At 34.5% G+C, this 17633-nt stretch overlaps 2 protein-coding genes across 4 annotated transcripts in view; both read right to left on the reverse strand.

Annotated features, from left to right (window-relative positions):
* Positions 1–719: 719 nt before the first annotated feature.
* LOC109153972 (senescence-specific cysteine protease SAG39-like) lies at positions 720–2257 on the reverse strand. Its single transcript, XM_019301858.1, has 2 exons — positions 1779–2257; positions 720–1495 (listed from the first exon to the last, which is right to left on the reverse strand). Exons 1-2 carry the CDS (start codon positions 2203–2205, stop codon positions 903–905), a joined length of 1020 nt encoding a protein of 339 aa, XP_019157403.1. The 5' UTR covers positions 2206–2257; the 3' UTR covers positions 720–902.
* An 11804-nt stretch (positions 2258–14061) lies between these two features.
* The window catches only part of LOC109153971 (senescence-specific cysteine protease SAG39-like), a 9107-nt gene continuing 5535 nt past the window's right edge, over positions 14062–17633 (reverse strand). Inside the window, exon 4 of one of the 3 annotated variants that reach the window (XM_019301856.1) lies at positions 14062–14241. The gene's annotated coding sequence lies outside the window, so the exon portion shown is untranslated. The remainder of the gene's footprint in view (positions 14242–17633) is intronic. The other 2 variants (XM_019301857.1, XM_019301855.1) reach the window with 2 other exon arrangements.

The raw sequence follows: 17633 nt of genomic DNA on the forward strand, positions 1-17633 counted from the left end.
AAACTACTACATTAAATGTCATTACGATCGTTCTGAGACTCGAACCTATCACCTTCCATATTAGGGAGCAATCGAACAACTTGATACTATTAGACCACAAGGTCCTTGGTACTGTATACATATATTTCATCCATGTGATTTACTTGGTTGAATGAATAATAGGGGAACTTTAAAAAAAAAAAAAAAAAAAAGTTCATATTTAATTTGATACAAATTAGTATTTGTTGTATATATATATATATTTTTTTAATTATTTTCAACTCAAAGAATCAATGTTTCCGCTTGGATTTAATCTATGAAATGCTAATAGAGGTATCATTGCACTAACAATTAACAAATCCGAGAATATGAAGTAAAATGAGAAAACCGCCTACAATAGTGTTTTTTTTTGTAAATAATACATTTTTAATACCTGAAGGTTCTTATGTTGTTCATAGTTGACTAGATCAAACAAAGAAAGCTAGTAAACTGCTCTCACAAAGAGCCAATTAAACTAGAAATCTTTTGGTTATCAAACTAATTGTCCTTTAAAAGTTAGTTGGGTTGCCTAATTGTTCATAGGTGACATCTCGGAAGGTCACAGAATCAAACTCCCGTAATAAGATATTGACTCTTTGAACTACAAATATAGAGAAAGTATAAAACATACTACATTATAATAAAGTTAATATATATAGTCAATAGTACTAAAAAAAAAAAATCCAAATTAAACTCAGTTGTAAAGACAGGCAACTATATTGTTATATACGTCGAAGCATGTATAATCACATTAAAGATTCCAGTACAGTTGGCATATAAATATACACAAACAAGAAAAAAAGATAATACACACCAATTAATTACAGAGGCGTTTTAAGGATGATTTATACAAAGCCTCATCAATTCAAATATATATTAATCAATTAAGCAGAGGGATATGATGATTGCATGGCAATACCGCAAAGCCCTTCTTTAGCCTCAATGTCTTTCTGCATTCTAATATAACCCTTCTCACCCCAACTTGTTCCCCATGAGTTCTTTACTAGCCAATACTTAGTCCCATCTTCCGCAATTCCATACCCAACAGCCGTCACGCCGTGATCCAGCTCCGTCCCGCACTCTCCCGTGAACACCCCGCTCGAGTAGAACTGGAAATCCGATCCCCCGGCGTCTATGGCCACCGATACAGGCTGGTTCGCCACCGCCTTCTCCAACGCCGACTCGCTGTTAGCGGGGACATCTTCGTAGCCGCTGATCTTTGCTGCGCTGTTGGATGACTTGCTTTTCTTGCAGGATCCGTCGGTTCCTTGGTATGGGTAGTTGGATTCTGTTGTGAGGCCTTTGTTGTTTATTATGAAGGTGAATGCATCGTCCATTAGGCCTCCTTCGCAGCCTTGGTCTATGCCTTTTACGTCGCAATCTACTAGCTCTTGCTCTGAGAGGGAAATCAGATTGCCGGTTGAGAGCTTGGTGATTCCTTCCATGGCGGCAACAGCAGAAAATGCCCAGCAACATCCTATGTAATTTTACAATTAATCAGATTCTTATTGGGCAGGGCCCATAAATGGGACATGTCTAGTACAAGGTGACTGGGGAATTGTTGGGCTGGAGCTGTTAAAGCCCTTAAGGGGCAGCACCCAGGCTCCAGCCTATCTCAAAAAATGTGATCGCAATCTATAGGTAAAGAAATAAGTTGCGTCTTTACTACTAGCTATAGCATTTAAAGTAATTTTGTTAGTTCACACGCCAATATGAAGATATATTAACAAATCAAATCAAAGTTGGATAATTATACTTACCACATTGGCCTTGATCTTTAACAGGAGTAACGGCTCCCTTCTTCCTCCAATCCACTGTAGTTGGAACTGCACTCACATTTTCATACCTAAATGCGGTATTGGAGGAGCACTCGTGAGGCAATTTGTATCCATTTCGAGATGCTATGAATTCCTGGTTCGTCAAATCCGCAAATGCATTGATGCCTAGCTTATAAGGCTTGCTTCCAGCCTTGTTAAAAGACTCGATGTATTCTACATTTTCTTTGAAAATGTTATATCGTTCTGTTTTCTCAACTTCATTTTTGTAAACACGTCCATACTGAGTCATCCACTGCTCGTGCCTCACCACCATCAATGAATCAAATAATGTTCGAGACGTGGCTAAATAAGCCGACGTCGCAAACACCAACGCAAGAGCAACGAGGAGCTTCAAGCTATTGGAAGCCATAGTTGACAACCTTAAACCTTAAAAAATGGTTGTAAAATGTTTACAACGGTAATGTGTTGTGAGTGAATGCATTATTCGGTTAAAGATGCAACGCTATTTATAGGGCTGGTACGGTATGGAATTTCATTGTCACAGAATCTTATCACGGAAGTACGTAGATTCATTGGAAAAGCCGGCAAGTTACAAATGATAGCGACAATGAAGTTTTCAATTCCGTAGACGTTGCTTTGATAAAGCTAGACTCTAATGTAGTGAATTAGCCGTAAATTAACGAGCAATCAATAATTAACATTAGGGTCTATTTTGTTAGGAGTTGTAGTATACTAGGACTCCTCTATTATGTTTATATGTATGACTTGTACTCTTTACGGTTATTATTGAATTATTATCTCATTCTTCATCTGGTATAGTAGACTTAGGGTTTTTATGTCGGCTCACGGTTCAGGTTTACAGGACAACTTTGTTGGAATCTCCTCTGAACGGACTGTTACCGTGTTTCGTCAGTCTCAATTGTCGCTAGCAATTCCTTGACCTCGGCACATCACTTTGTGTCGATCAAACTTTCATCCCGCAATTATCTCTTCTGGAGGACGCAACTTCTGCCTTTTTTTTACATGGCCAAGGACTTCTGGGTTTCGTCGATGGCTCCTTCATTTGCCCGGAGGTTCCCACTTTGACGCCAATGGTTGATGTGGATCCGGCGGCACTGGAGACGGTGGCTACTGTGGATACGGCGTCGTTGAGAGCAGTTCACACTGCTTGGCTCCAACAGGACCAGTCCATTCTCTCGATGCTCATTTCCGCCATGTCGGAAGAGGTGATGCATCTGGCGATTGGCTGGTCGACGTCCAGGCAGTTGTGGACGGCTATTGAGCAAAGCCTTGGCTCCATGACTCGAGCACGGGCTTTGCGTCTCCTTGGGCAGATGGCCACCGAGTTTAAGGTGCGAGATATGAGGTCTCCGTCTTTTTTTCCTCGGTAGTGAGACTATCCCAATGGAAAATGGTATGATCTTGTCTTAACGACGACGTTATATGGGCGATATCTTGAAGCGGGCTGACATGGTGAATTGCAAGCCCTTGGCTACTCTTGTTTCGTTGGTTCGGAGTTCAGAAGATGATTCTGTTGTGCCGTATGCCGATCCGACACACTATCGGAGTCTCGCCGGTGCGTTGCAATATCTTACAGTAACTCGCCCAGATTTGTCTTTTGCAGTTAATAAGCTTTGCTAGTTTATGCATGCGCCGACTACTACCCATTGGAGAATGCTTAAACGGGTTCTTCGGTATGTTAAAGGGACCTTGCATTTTGGTCTCCGTATTCAGAAATATTTGTCCTTTGATGTTCATGCTTTCTCGGATTCCGATTGGGCTGGTAACCCGGATGATCGAAAATCCACAAGCGGGTTTGTTGTGTTTTTGGGTGGCAATTTGATTTCCTAGATTTGCCGTAAGCAGCGTACTGTGGCGCGCTCCTCGACTGAGGCTGAGTATAAGGCGCTGGCAGATGTCTCTGCGGAGGTCACGTGGTTGGTGTCTTTGCTGAAGGAACTCGGCTTGCCTCTTGTCTCGCCTCCTAAGATGTGGTGTGACAACTTATGTGCTATGTACATGTGCGCCAATCTCGTGTTTCATGCTCACACGAAGCATGTCGAGATTGATTACCGCTTTGTTCAGGACAAGGTGGCGAAGAAGGAGATTCTGATTCATTTTATATCCACGAAGGATCAACTGGTTGACGTTTTCACCAAATTTCTCTCGGCAACGCGTTTTGCTTATCTTTGTTCCAAGCTCAATGTGGTGGCTCACCAGCATTATGTTTGATGGGGAGTGTTAGGAGTAGTAGTATACTAGGACTACTCTATTATGTTTATATGTATGACTTGTTCTCTTTACGGTTACTAGTATTTTCACCCGTGCGATGCACGGAATGGAATTGTTGTAATATATTAAGAATATTTAAATCGATATATAATTATTTAAGAGTTAATTTTATCAAAGGTCGTTTATCTTTCCTGACAATTCCAAATTTATTCCAAGACTATAGTTATTAATTATTACAATTTATTCTATGTTACAACTCTTACGTTAATATTCTTACTATTATTATTAACACTTAATTACTTTTAGATATTATTATTACCACTTATATTATTATTATATTATTATTATTATTAGTTTCTTTTCAAGTACTGTTAGTATATAATGGTCGTGAGGCACAATAATAATATAACCATAATTAAATATTCTTGTATTGTATTCCGGAGTTAATGCGCCATTTTTTGTCCTAGACTTATTGAGGCATTGACACTTTTCATCCTCCATAATAAAAATTGCCAATTAGTAGACACTGTTATTGGTCGTTGGACAGTTTTGATCCTCCGTCAATGAAGCTGTTTGTTGACCGTGAATTAGAAGAGCTTTTATGTCTTTTTATGTCTTATTCTTCTAATCTTGTTTAGACCAGCACTGCTGTGACTCCTGTGAGGCGAGATGGCGAGACTTGGCGGCTAAGTAGTAACCGTCGGTAGTGAGTAGCAGCAAGGTTCTTCTCCGGCGAGTTGTGGGTACGGCGGCGAGCATACGAGGGAATAACTCCTTCCGATGACGGACCAGTAAGGCAGATCTGGCGGTGCAGCAACAGATCCGGCGAGGTTGGGGCCTTCACTGGTGGTTTTTGGTTCCGGCGAAGCAGAGAGGGCAGCAGGTCGGCGAACCCTCCTATGGTAAATAGCAGTTGTAGTTGTAGATGTCGTGATGTAGAATTTGCACCTGTAAGTCCTCCCTTCCCACCTCTCTCTCTCTCTCTCTGACCACAACTACTTGGTGCACAACCTCAAAAACTCTGTTATTCTACCTGAAATTCATTGAAGTTTCAAGCTGAAAATGTGGAATCCGCCGCTCCCCAAAAATCGCATTGTCTGAGGTGTTGGAATCGCCGGTGTTGACTTCCTGGCTGCTGTAGCTTCATTCCCCAACCCGGATGATAAAATTCGGAGCACCAGCTTTGAGGTTCAAGGAGGTGGTAACACTGGCAATGCTTTGATAAAACCCGGATGATAAAATTCGTCTTGGTCTTAATCCAAGGATCATATCTAAGGTTGCTGATGACTCGCATGGCGAAAGAATACTTGATGAGCTTGAAAGGGATGGTGTTGATACATCTTTTATGGTGGTGTCCAAAGGAGGAAACTCACCATTCACATATGTCATTGTTGACAACCAAAAAAAAAAAAAAAAAAAAAAAAAAACTCGCACGTGCATTTTCACTCCAGGATATCCACCCATGATATCTGAGGCTCTACATACCCAAATCAAAATTGTCTTCAGCGCTTGGAGTAAATATTTTCTACTTAGATGGAAGGCTGCATGAGACTGCTTTGATTGTAGTGCAGGAGGCAAAGAGTAAGGGCATACCTATTATAGTTGATGCAGAAAGGTTAAGGGAGGGGTTGGGTGATATTCCTGACTTTGCTAGTTATGTTGTATGCTCGACAAAATTTCCACAGGCATGGACTAACGCCCTTTCTATTCCAACTGCACTTGTTTCCATTATCTTGAGATTGATGTCAAATGTAAAATTCGTGATTATTAGTTGGCTGAAGATGGTTTCTTAATGTTAGAAAGGACTGAAGCGGATAACCTCAGTTTGAAGAAATGGATGTAGCAGTGACCAATGGATGGAGAAATACAAAGATTAGAACATAAAAAGACAAAAAAAAAAAAAAAACCCTTCTAATTCACGGTCAACAAACGACGTCATTGACGGAGGATCAAAACTGTCCAACAATCAATAACAGTGGCTACTAAGTGGCAATTTTTATTATGGAGGATGAAAAGTGTCAATGCCCCAATAAGTTTAGGACCAAAAATGGCATTAACTCTTGTATTCCGTGAGTCACAATAATAATATAACAATAATTAAATATTGTTCAATTCTATATTCTTCTAGGATTTCTATTACCATCATTAATTATTCCCAAATTTACCATAATTAAATAATTTGACCAATTATAAAGAAAGATTATTAAATAATGCACGGGACAATTGTTTAATTAAAAACTTTAAAAATTCATTAATAAAACATAAGGTTCTCATAGTTTTTTCTTAGAAACTCTTTAATAAAGTATTTTTTTTAGATCTCGAAAAAATACGCGATTTTAAAAAAATATTTGTCAAAAACGGACAACGGAGTCAAAAGTTATGCCTAGGGGAAGTAGAAATCAATATATTTTATTAGGAAGAGAGATTTTTTAAGAATTGGGCGGGAAGTTAAAATTTCTGGATTTTGTTTTTATATATAGTATAGATAGATTGTATTACACTATTTTATAATATTATAATAGAATTTTAATGCAGAATTATTGTACGAATGGGAAAGTATAAATCAATATATTTTATTAGGAAGAGTGATTTTTTAGGAATTGTATTTACACAATTTTATAATATTAGAATAGAATTTTAACGCAGAATTATTGTACGGATGGGAACGTAGAAATCAATATATTTTATTAGAAAGAGCGATTTTTTAGGAATTGGGCGGGAAGTTAAAATTTTAGGATTTTTTTATTATATATAGTATAGATTACAATAGGAATAGTATTACACAATTTTATAACATTAGAATAGAATTTTAACGCAGAATTATTGTACGAATGGGAAAGTAGAAATCAATATATTTTATTAGGAAGAGAGATTTTTTGGGAATTGCGCGGGAAGTTAGAATTTTAGGATTTTGTTATTATATATAGTATAGAGTATAGATTACAATAGGAAATGTATTACACAATTTTATAATATTAAAATAGAATTTTAATGCAGAATTATTGTACGGATGGGAACGTAGAAATCAATATATTTTATTAGAAAGAGCGATTTTTTAGGAATTGGGCGGGGAAGTTAAAATTTTAGGATTTTTTTATTATACATAGTATAGATTACAATATGAATAGTATTACACAATTTTATAACATTAGAATAGAATTTTAACGCAGAATTATTGTACGAATGGGAAAGTAGAAATCAATATATTTTATTAGGAAGAGAGATTTTTTAGGAATTGGGCGGGAAGTTTAAATTTCAGGATTTTGTTTTTATATATAGTATAGATTGTATTACACTATTTTATAATATTAGAATAGAATTTTAACGCAGAATTATTGTACGAATGGGAAAGTAGAAATCAATATATTTTATTAGGAAGAGAGATTTTTTAGGAATTGGGCGGGATGTTAAAATTTCAGGATTTTGTTTTTATATATAGTATAGATTGTATTACACTATTTTATAATATTAGAATCGAATTTTAACGCAGAATTATTGTACGAATGGGAAAGTAGAAATCAATATATTTTTTTAGGAAAAGAGATTTTTTAGGAATTAGGCGAGAAGTTAAAATTTCAGGATTTTGTTTTTTATATATACTATAGATAGTATAGATTCTATTACACTATTTTATAATATTAGAATAGAATTTTAAGGCAGAAATATTGTACGAATGGGAAAGTAGAAATCAATATATTTTATTAGGAAGAGAGATTTTTTAGGAATTGGGCGGGAAGTTAAAATTTCAGGATTTTGTTTTTATATATACTATAGATTGTATTACACTATTTTATAATATTAGAATAGAATTTTAACGCAGAATTATTGTACGAATGGGAAAGTAGAAATCAATATATTTTATTAGGAAGAGAGAATTTTTAGGAATTGGGCGGGAAGTTAAAATTTTAGGATTTTGTTTTTATATATAGTATAGATTATTGAATTATCTCATTCCTCATCTATTTGAAACTTTAGAAAATGTTTTTAGGAAAATTATTTATTAAAATTGTTTCGTCTTTTTGAAAAATAATTTAATTTGTTTTAATGTTTGGCCGAAGGTTACAAAGTTTTTATTTTTTTTTTTTTCCGCTGAAAGGTAATTAAGAAATTGTGTTGTTTTTTTATTTATTTCATTTTTTCTGAATATAAACAAAATAATAATAATAATAATAATAATAATAATAATAATAATAATATTAAGGGAAAATGGCACTTTTTCCCCCCTGAGTTATATACTTATAGCACTTTTTCCCCCTCAATTATTCAAGTGGCTGTTTTTCCCCCTAAAATGTTAAATGGACATATTTACCCTTAAAATAAATATTTTATTTATTTTTCTTCTCCAACAAATTATGACCATAATTTGGTTCAAACCTAATAAACTCTATAGCAACCAAACCGAAATATTCCAATTACAATTTAGAATCGAAATTCGATATTTAGAGTTTATTAAAATCGCGGAACGGACGATTCATGTTCCGAACTGAAAAAATAAAATACATTTATTGTTGAATTTAGACTATTTTTAAAATAAAAATAAAATTTTAAAATATAAACGGTTCAAAATCGCGAATTGGGTCCGGAACCGCCGGTTCACGGTTCAGGATCCAATTTTTTTGATTCATAATTTTAATAAATTGAAATCCAAATATTGGGTTCTAGATCTGAATCATAACCGGAAACTTTTAATTCGATTGCTATAGTGTCCGATTCAGTTCGAACCGAATCGTGGTCATCCCTACGTATACGCAATAATTTGTTGGAGAAGTAAAATATATAAAATGTTTATTTTAAGGGTATAAATGTCAATTTAATATATTAGGGGGAAAAACCACCACTTTTAGAATAATTGAAGGGGCTAATGTGCTTACCTAAATAATTGAGGGGGAAAAAGTGCTATAAGTATATAACTCAGGGGGAAAAAGTGCCATTTTCCCTAATATTAATAATAATAATATTTGAGAGATTGTGGGTTCGAGTATCAGTGGAAATAGTATTGACTCTTTGTACTTCAGTAGATTGAGAAAGTAGTTATGATCAGATACTGCATTGTAACAGAGTCAATACTCAATAGTACTCAATATAATAATAATAATAATAATAATAATAATAATAATAATAATAATAATAAGTGTTGGTAGTGATGGTGGTGGTGGATGTGATGGTTTTGTGGTAGTGTGTGGTGGTGACTGTGGTGCCTTGGTGGTGGTGGTGTGGTGGTTTTGATTTGGTGGTAATAATAATCTGAAATATAGGTTGAAATGAGATGATGAAAAAAAAATGGACAATTAAAGATGGTGGAAAATGTCTTCCGACTAAAAATTTATGAATGACATTTTCTCTCAAATCGGACATTTTTTTTGCGTGGACTAGAATAACTATTTTCTTTTAACTTTATTTTCCTTGTATATCCAAATACGAGAAAATCTAAAAAATGACTTTCGAAAATCATTTTTCAAATTTCCAAACGGACAATTGAGTAATCCTAAATTTTCCACCTAAAATTATTTTATATTAAACTGTGAGATCATTTAGGAGAAAATATTTTTAATAGTTTTTTTTTTAAAACACTCATGATTCATTACAATGTAGTATTTGTTCTATTCTTAATCTTTTTTTCCGCCCAAAAAATTAATGTCCCACCATCGGGGTTGGATCAATTAGGGGAAAGTATTTTTTTAATAGTTATATTAATTGAAATAAATAAATAAATCCTATTCAGTTATTCTCTATGTCGATAAAATACTGTTTCTCCTAATTTATCTGACAAATGATAGGAATGATAGCGACAATGAAGTTCGAATTCCGTAGACGCTGCTTTGATGGAGCTGAGGAGGACTCTAATTTTGTACATTAGCCGTTAATTAATGGTGCCAATGCCTATTGCGTTTGAGCTTATTCAAGGCCAATCAATTGTATTGTGTAACCAAAATTTTGTAGAAGTAATTTGAAATTTTTTGGATCACGAGAAAAACCCTCAATCACTGTTTAAATATGTGCACTGAGTAAATTCCGTTTTATAATCTTAACCGGCAAAAGATAACAATAAGGCAAATCAAACCTAAAAGGTCAATAGACTGCGGCTCAAACCAAGAATGTCAATAAACCGTTCTCACCACTACTGGAAGTTATGGAATTTCCGACCACCTGAAAGTGATCTTAAATCAATTCGAAAGCAAAAAGTGATCGGAAATAGCAACAAAGATTTTTTCGGATACCAAAAGTGGTCGGAACAAGGCTTTCGAATTGATTTAAGATCACTTTCAGGTGGTCGAAAATTCCATAATTTCCAACAGTGCGCACTGAAAATTGAATTTAAAACTTTGTGGTAACTAATCCAACAAACTGACCAACTTAAATGGGGTTGTGCCCAGTTTACAACTTTTATAATATCATAAAGAGTTACACGTTAATTAGTTGGAGCATATGAGATTCAATATTTGAAAAGTGAATAGAAGGGCCAAGCCCCATAAAACTAACGACTAACTAGTCACCGGATGTACTCCAATTATTATCAATCGTTATGCTATGGACCCGTGTCCAGCATGCATGCTGGACATGGGTAACAGTGCCTAACGGCACTGTTATCTCCTCCTTTTTTTTATTTTATTTTTTATTTTTTATTTTAAATTTCAGACCGCTTCGTTATAGGAGTATATGTTCATAATTTTATTACTATATGTTAATAACTGTACATTCATAACTCCATAACTGTACATTCATAACTCTATAACTGTACATTCATAATTTCATAACTGTACATTCATAACTCCATAACTGTACATTCATAACTCCATAATTGTACATTCATAATTTTCGAAGCTCTGTGTTCACAATTTTAGAGCTCTATGTTCATAATTTTATCACTATATGTTCATAATTGTAAGTTCATAATGTCAGAGCTCTTTGTTCATAATTTGATCAATAACTGTACATTCATAATTCCATAACTGTAGATTCATAATCTCATAACTGTAGATTCATAACTCCATAACTGTAGATTCATAACTCCATAACTGTACATTCATAACTCCATAACTGTACACTCATAATCTTCGAAGCTCTATATTCACAATTTTAAAGCTCCGTGGTCATAATTTTATCACTATATGTTCATAATTGTAAGTTCATAATGTTAGAGCTCTGTGTTCATAATTTCATAATTGCATAACTGTACATTCATAACGGCATAACTGTACATTCATAACGACCTAACTGTACATTCATAATCCAAAATAATAATAATAATAATAATAACGCCGTTAACGGCAAAACACACGCGAAATTTTATTTTTTAAAAACTAAATGACACTTTTTTTTTTTTAAAACGACGTCGTTTTGGGCCCGTGTCCACAATTCATTGTGGACACGGGTCCAGGGCATAATTTGCCTCCAATTATTATTGCATGGACCATGATTCACACAATTGTATGGATCATAAATAAAAAGTACATTTTTAATATACTAACGGTACATTATTTATGTACGAAAGATACATTTTAGAAAGTACATTTTTAATATACTACGGGTACATTATTTTATATAATATATCTTCCGTACAAAAATAATGTACCTTCAGTACAACAATAATGTACTTTTAATATATTAAAAATGTACCTGATATTCATGGTCCATACAATTGTGTGGACCATGGTCCACCCAATAATTTGCCGATGTACTCAGGACCCCTATCATATCCTTTTTGAGAAGCCAAGTTGGTTTTAGTGGTGATGTTTAGTGAGTATTACATGTCCTCAAGGAATGACTTTAAGGGAATTAAGTAATGAGGGGTTGAGCGTATGTTCATATAGGGTTTTAAAGCTAACAATAGATATTAGAGTATTGCATGTTCAAATAGTCTATAAAGTTAACCAGTGAATTACAAGATATATAATAGATGAAAGAGAGATTTGAACCAAACATTATATCCTTGCATAGAGTCCCTTGTGTGACTTTAAGAAGGCAATCCCTCCCGATCTACTGCACCCCTGGGACGTGATCAGTTCTTTTTATGGAGGTCTAAACGACGAAAGTAAAATGCTTTTGGACTCATCCTCAAGTGGAGCGTTCGTGTCATCATCACCTGCTGATGCTGAAACATTAATCGAGAAAATTTCCTCTAATACCACATTCTGGTATAATAGAAGGAACACTAAGTCAGGGATGTATGAAGTATATGGGAATGTAGCCCAAGATGCAAAAGTGGTGGCTATGAGCCATGAGATCAAGAAACTTCAGGAGATGATTCAAAAGATGGATACGAAAGGAAAACAATGCATGGCCCTCGCGTTGTATTGCAATATTTGCGAAGGACCACATGACACTGCGATATGTACTTCATCAACCGAATCAGGAACTGCGGACGAAATCGCGTATATTCAGGGAGAACAAGGCAATAACTATCAAAATAGTCCTGGGGGAGGAAGTTACGGCTGGAAACACGCACAAGGATGGAACCAAGGATGACAATTGTCAGGGAAACCACAGAATGCACAAGGCAGTAAACCTGCCTATGGTCAAAATATAGATAGGGGTCCAATCACCTATGGCCCACAATCAGGAGAAAGCAACAATGCTCTCTATCAACCACCTCATGTCCTCCAAAACGATTTGAGACCTTACCAACCAGACCTGAGAGAGATGGATGAAAAATTAAACCGGATTATTCAAGAAATCAAGAGTGATAGAATTCAACTGAAATAAGAAATCACACAGGAATATCGACATGATATGGCAACTATGAAACAAGAAACACATACTTCCTTCAAGAATATGGAAATTCAGATTGCCCAACTGGTTAAAGTGGTGACTGAAAGGTCATCAGGATCGTTACCAAGTACGATGGAGAATAACCCAAAGGAGCTGAGCAAGTGAACGTTGTATCAGTTCGTCAGGAATCTGAATCCTATATGATTACCATGGAAACACAAGAAACAATACAAGGACGCAAAAGAAAGGAAGTCATAAGAGCGAATGTTACGACGGACAAGGAAACCACTGCAAAGACGGTGACGTCTCGTTACTGCCCGCAAGCTTTAAAACAGAGGGTAAATATGGCTGAAGTTGAACAATGAGGTAAATTCAATGCTTTGCTTAGAAAATTTTATATGTTAACATGCCTCTGTTAAACACACTAAAAAACCTACCTAGATCGACTTGCCAAAAGAAAGAACATGTTCTACAAAAGAAAGAGATTCATGAGGAATCTCATGCCCACCTCAGTGTGGCGTGTTCTGATGTTCTGTAAAAGGGGTACCACAAAAAGAATGGTGACCCCAGCGCATTTGTAGTGCCATGTGCTATCAATGATACATTTATTGGAGAAGCTTTAGCCGATCTAGCAGCCTTTGTTAATATAATGCCCTCGTGCGTGTCCGACAAAGTGAACATGCCTATGACACTGACCCGTATGACTATCCAACTTGGCGATGGTACCACACGGTATCCATTGGGCATATTGGAGGACGTACCGGTCAAGGTTAAAAACTCTATTATTCCTGTGGATTTTGTTGTGTTAAGTGTAGGACCAGAACTGAAAGAAGTACCATTGATCTTCGGAACACCATTTCTGGCCGAACAGCAAGCTGTTATTGATGTGAGCGCTGGTAATCTTACCTTGCGCCTCAATAATGAAGAAACCAAGTTTGGCACGAACATCAAAAGAAAGAAACCGAAGAGAACGGCGAAGTCTAAAAAGAAATCAAAAAACAAAATCTGTTGTGTAAGAAAATTAGGTAAACTAGTCTGGAGAAGGAAAGAAAGTGGTGTGCAGGCAACCAACCCAGGTTGAAAGATAGGGTACGTCAGGCTGAGGCGTTAAAGAAGCGCTGCTTGGGAGGCAACCCAAGGTTTTATTTACATTGCGTATTTTTAATTTTCGAGTATTTAATTTTCGAATAAGAGGTTTTATTTATATATCAAAATAATAATAATAATAATAATAATAATAATAATAATAATAATAATAATAATAATAAATTGTAATTTTTATGAGGTAAATACCTAAAATCAGTTGTGAAGACAGGCAACTATATTGTTATATACGTCGAAGCATGCATAATCACAGTAAAGATTCAAGTACAGTTGGCATATAAATATACACAAACAAGAAAAAAGATAACACACACCAATTAATGGATACATTAATTACATACAGAGGCGTTTTAGGGATAATTGATACAAAGCCTCATCAAATCAACTATATATATATATATATATATATATATATATATATATATATATATATATATATATATATAGGCTTCGAATCCAGTGAGACCCCTATGTTAAATGAGATGATGAGATCTCATCACACCCATTAATAGATTCCCAATGGATGGATGAGATTGAATGAAAAATATAAAGTAATTAAGGATAGTTTTAAATATGAAGGATAAAAAAGTAATTGGAGTATTGTATTTATTTTTTGCTATAATTAAATTGATATCATTACCTTAATATTAGGTGCTATATGAATGGAAAGAACTACTAGTAAATTGTTTACAAAGCTAGATAAGAGTTTGAATACGTAAGAAGGTCTGGAAACTAGAAAAGATCAAAGCTGACGTATGGATACAAGCCAACTTGGTATATGCATTCTAAATATTTGTTAATATTATTTTAAACAAATCTGTTTGCGTGTATATGCTTAGGCGTGTGCAAAAGTTATGGATGTGGGGGTTCCAATTTTTTTTTTCTTTTTTTCAAGAAATAATGGTGTCGGGATGTTTGTAAAGAACAACAGTATAAGAGTTGTACATTTTTGTTTTATTTGAGCACAAGAGTTGATATTCATGGTGGTCTGTGCGAGTCTGTAGCAAGGCGTATGCGTACTGTACAATTGGGTGCGTTGCAAATGTTTTTTTCGTTTATTCTTTTGTAATCGTAGAAATATATTAGGTGTGTGCTTCAACAATTTGTTTATGTTTTTTTGAACAACCCTATGTGGGAGTATATGCTATAGTGTGTGTGTAAATTTATGTGCTTATGTTATATTTTAGTTTTGATTTTGCTCAAACAACACTGGTATTTGCTTTCTAATTATTTCTTTATGTTATTTTGAACAACCCTATGTGCAAGTTTATGCTAAAGCGTGTGCAAATGTTACAGATGGTGTATGTGTTTATTTTGTATACCCTAGAAATTATGATGTTGGAATGTTTGTTAAGAGCAACAGTATAAGGGTAGTATATGTTTTTTTTTTTTTTTTTTGGGAACAAGAGTTGAAATTGCTGGTGGTTTTTGCGAGTTTGTATGTAGGCGTGTGCATATTACGGTATTTCGCACAAGCCAGAATATTGTCACGCACGGACCTGTATAGACTTTCGGCTATGCACCCCGAAAATCAAAATAATATTTAGAACCACAGTAAAATGCACACGCCTACACACAATTATGCACATATTTTCGTAAAAAAATCACACAATCAATTATTTTGCATTCTTGTACTAAAATGAATTTAGAAAAACGTGAAAAATTCATGCTCCCTCTAAGTAACAAAATATTCTTAATCAAACACAATACTGATGTTCGTCTACGCACACACAACCATAATCTTACATTCCAAGAACACCAAAAAATAAAAAATAAAAAATCCCGAATTAGAAATATTGCCAAGTCATCTGCATCAAGGCCATCATCCGAAGCCGGGTCAACTTGGGCAGGATGAGGGGGATTCAACATCATCGACCGGTGGCATAGGTACCACCACATATATTGTGTCTACAACATTATCACCTGGTAATACCAAAAAATCAAGGCACAGTTAAGTGCACACGCCAGAACACTGCACTGCACACGCCAAATAAAAAAAATGCTGCAAAATCACAAGCATGATAATACGCACACGCCAGAACACTGCACTGCACATGCCAAAAAACCAAAAAAAAAAAAAAATACACAATCGCAAAGACTATGTGTAGTATATTCTACCGACAAGAACATTACAAAAAAAACCCACAGTTTATATATATGTATGTACATTTTTATAAAAACCAATATGAATTATCGCACACACCTATTAACAACGCACTGAGAGATTACATTTTAAAACAAACCAGTAAAACAAACATGAATATTCTAATAGGCAAACTGTACTTAGAATAAATTTGTTAATAAAGAACACCAATGAAAAGAAGTAGATCAACAACAAAAAAAACGACATAAAATAACTACTATTTTTGTTAAAAAAAAAATGATGCAAGATCTCTCTCACCGTAATTCGCACACGCATTAAGACTGTACTGCATACAACATTATTAGAATACTTCTTGAAAGAAACCAATAAAACCTACATGAAGAATCACAAAGACAAGGTTCACTTAGGCTTATTTAAAAAAACAAATAAATCCAACAAACAAAATGAAGTCACCCACATCAAACAATTTTTTAAAAAAATGAAAATACGAAAAGTCCATCGCACAGTTAAGCGCACACGCCATACCACACGTATGCACACCTCACCATCATCTACATTGTACTATCTTCATGCTAAGGGCATTTGACTGGAATTCTTCTTACAAATAAGGAAATGAGATAAAGTTGAACAGAGTGAAGAGATACCATTATTTCTTTTCCATTTATCATGAAATTGGTGTGCATTATGTGTTTATGGGTTTGCTTTATGCTTTCAACTTAGTTTTGATTTCCTAAACAATAACATTCCTTGTTGTCTGCAATCCACTCAGACCATCTAACATAGCTTTAGAATTTTCGACTTCTGATAATTAAACTATATTTTAGAAGCATATTATTCCAGAGTTCAATATATATTTATTTCATTTACATCATGTCCTAAAAAACTAACACTTAGAATGGAAAAAGTAGAAATCATTCCTTTCCATAAACCAACAAATATAGTAAATGACCATCGTATTAAAATTTCAACTTACTCATCTCATTAAAATATCTAAGGATATTACTTGACTAACACTTTTTTCTTTATCTAGTATATATATCAAAAGATAATTAAAGTATCTATTCAATGTATTGAAAAGAATTTTACAAAGGAGATGAAAAAATAAAACAGTTCAAAAATAAATTTGTGAAGAGAATGGGAAAAGAGTATAAAATTTTCATTATTAAAATCATAAAGCATTGGTTTGTTCAAAGGTAAAGTGTTAAAGCAATTTATTATTTCATTTGTAGGACTATTAGAGCCAAAAAAAAATGAAAGAATACAATAATAAGAGTAATAAAAAATGGGGTTTTTTTTTTTTTTTTTTTTTTTTTTTTTTTTGTAAACCTCTTCTTCTTGATAAATTAGGAAATTTAGTGTTCAGGGAAATACCTCAAAATGATAACAAGAAAAACAAATATAAGAATAAAGGCTGCCAAAATATCAATGCTGAGAATGTTTAAATGAGTTAACAAACTTTCATATTTCAACCCATTGTCTTACTTCTTAATCCAAACATTTTGGAGGTGATTAAATACTGATTACTAAAAAATTACCAGTTCAAACTCCTTTAGCAACAAGTACAAACCCACCTGTAAAAGCTCCAATGACAAAGCACATGTTTTAGTTGTAAGTTCATCATTCTTGTCCTTTATAGCCATCTGCAAATGCAGCATACTCAGAAAAAGGCTCATAATTGGAGCATTTAA

The sequence above is a fragment of the Ipomoea nil genome, unplaced genomic scaffold (genome assembly GCF_001879475.1).
Source record: "Ipomoea nil cultivar Tokyo-kokei standard unplaced genomic scaffold, Asagao_1.1 scaffold2565, whole genome shotgun sequence".
Lineage (NCBI taxonomy): Eukaryota > Viridiplantae > Streptophyta > Magnoliopsida > Solanales > Convolvulaceae > Ipomoea > Ipomoea nil.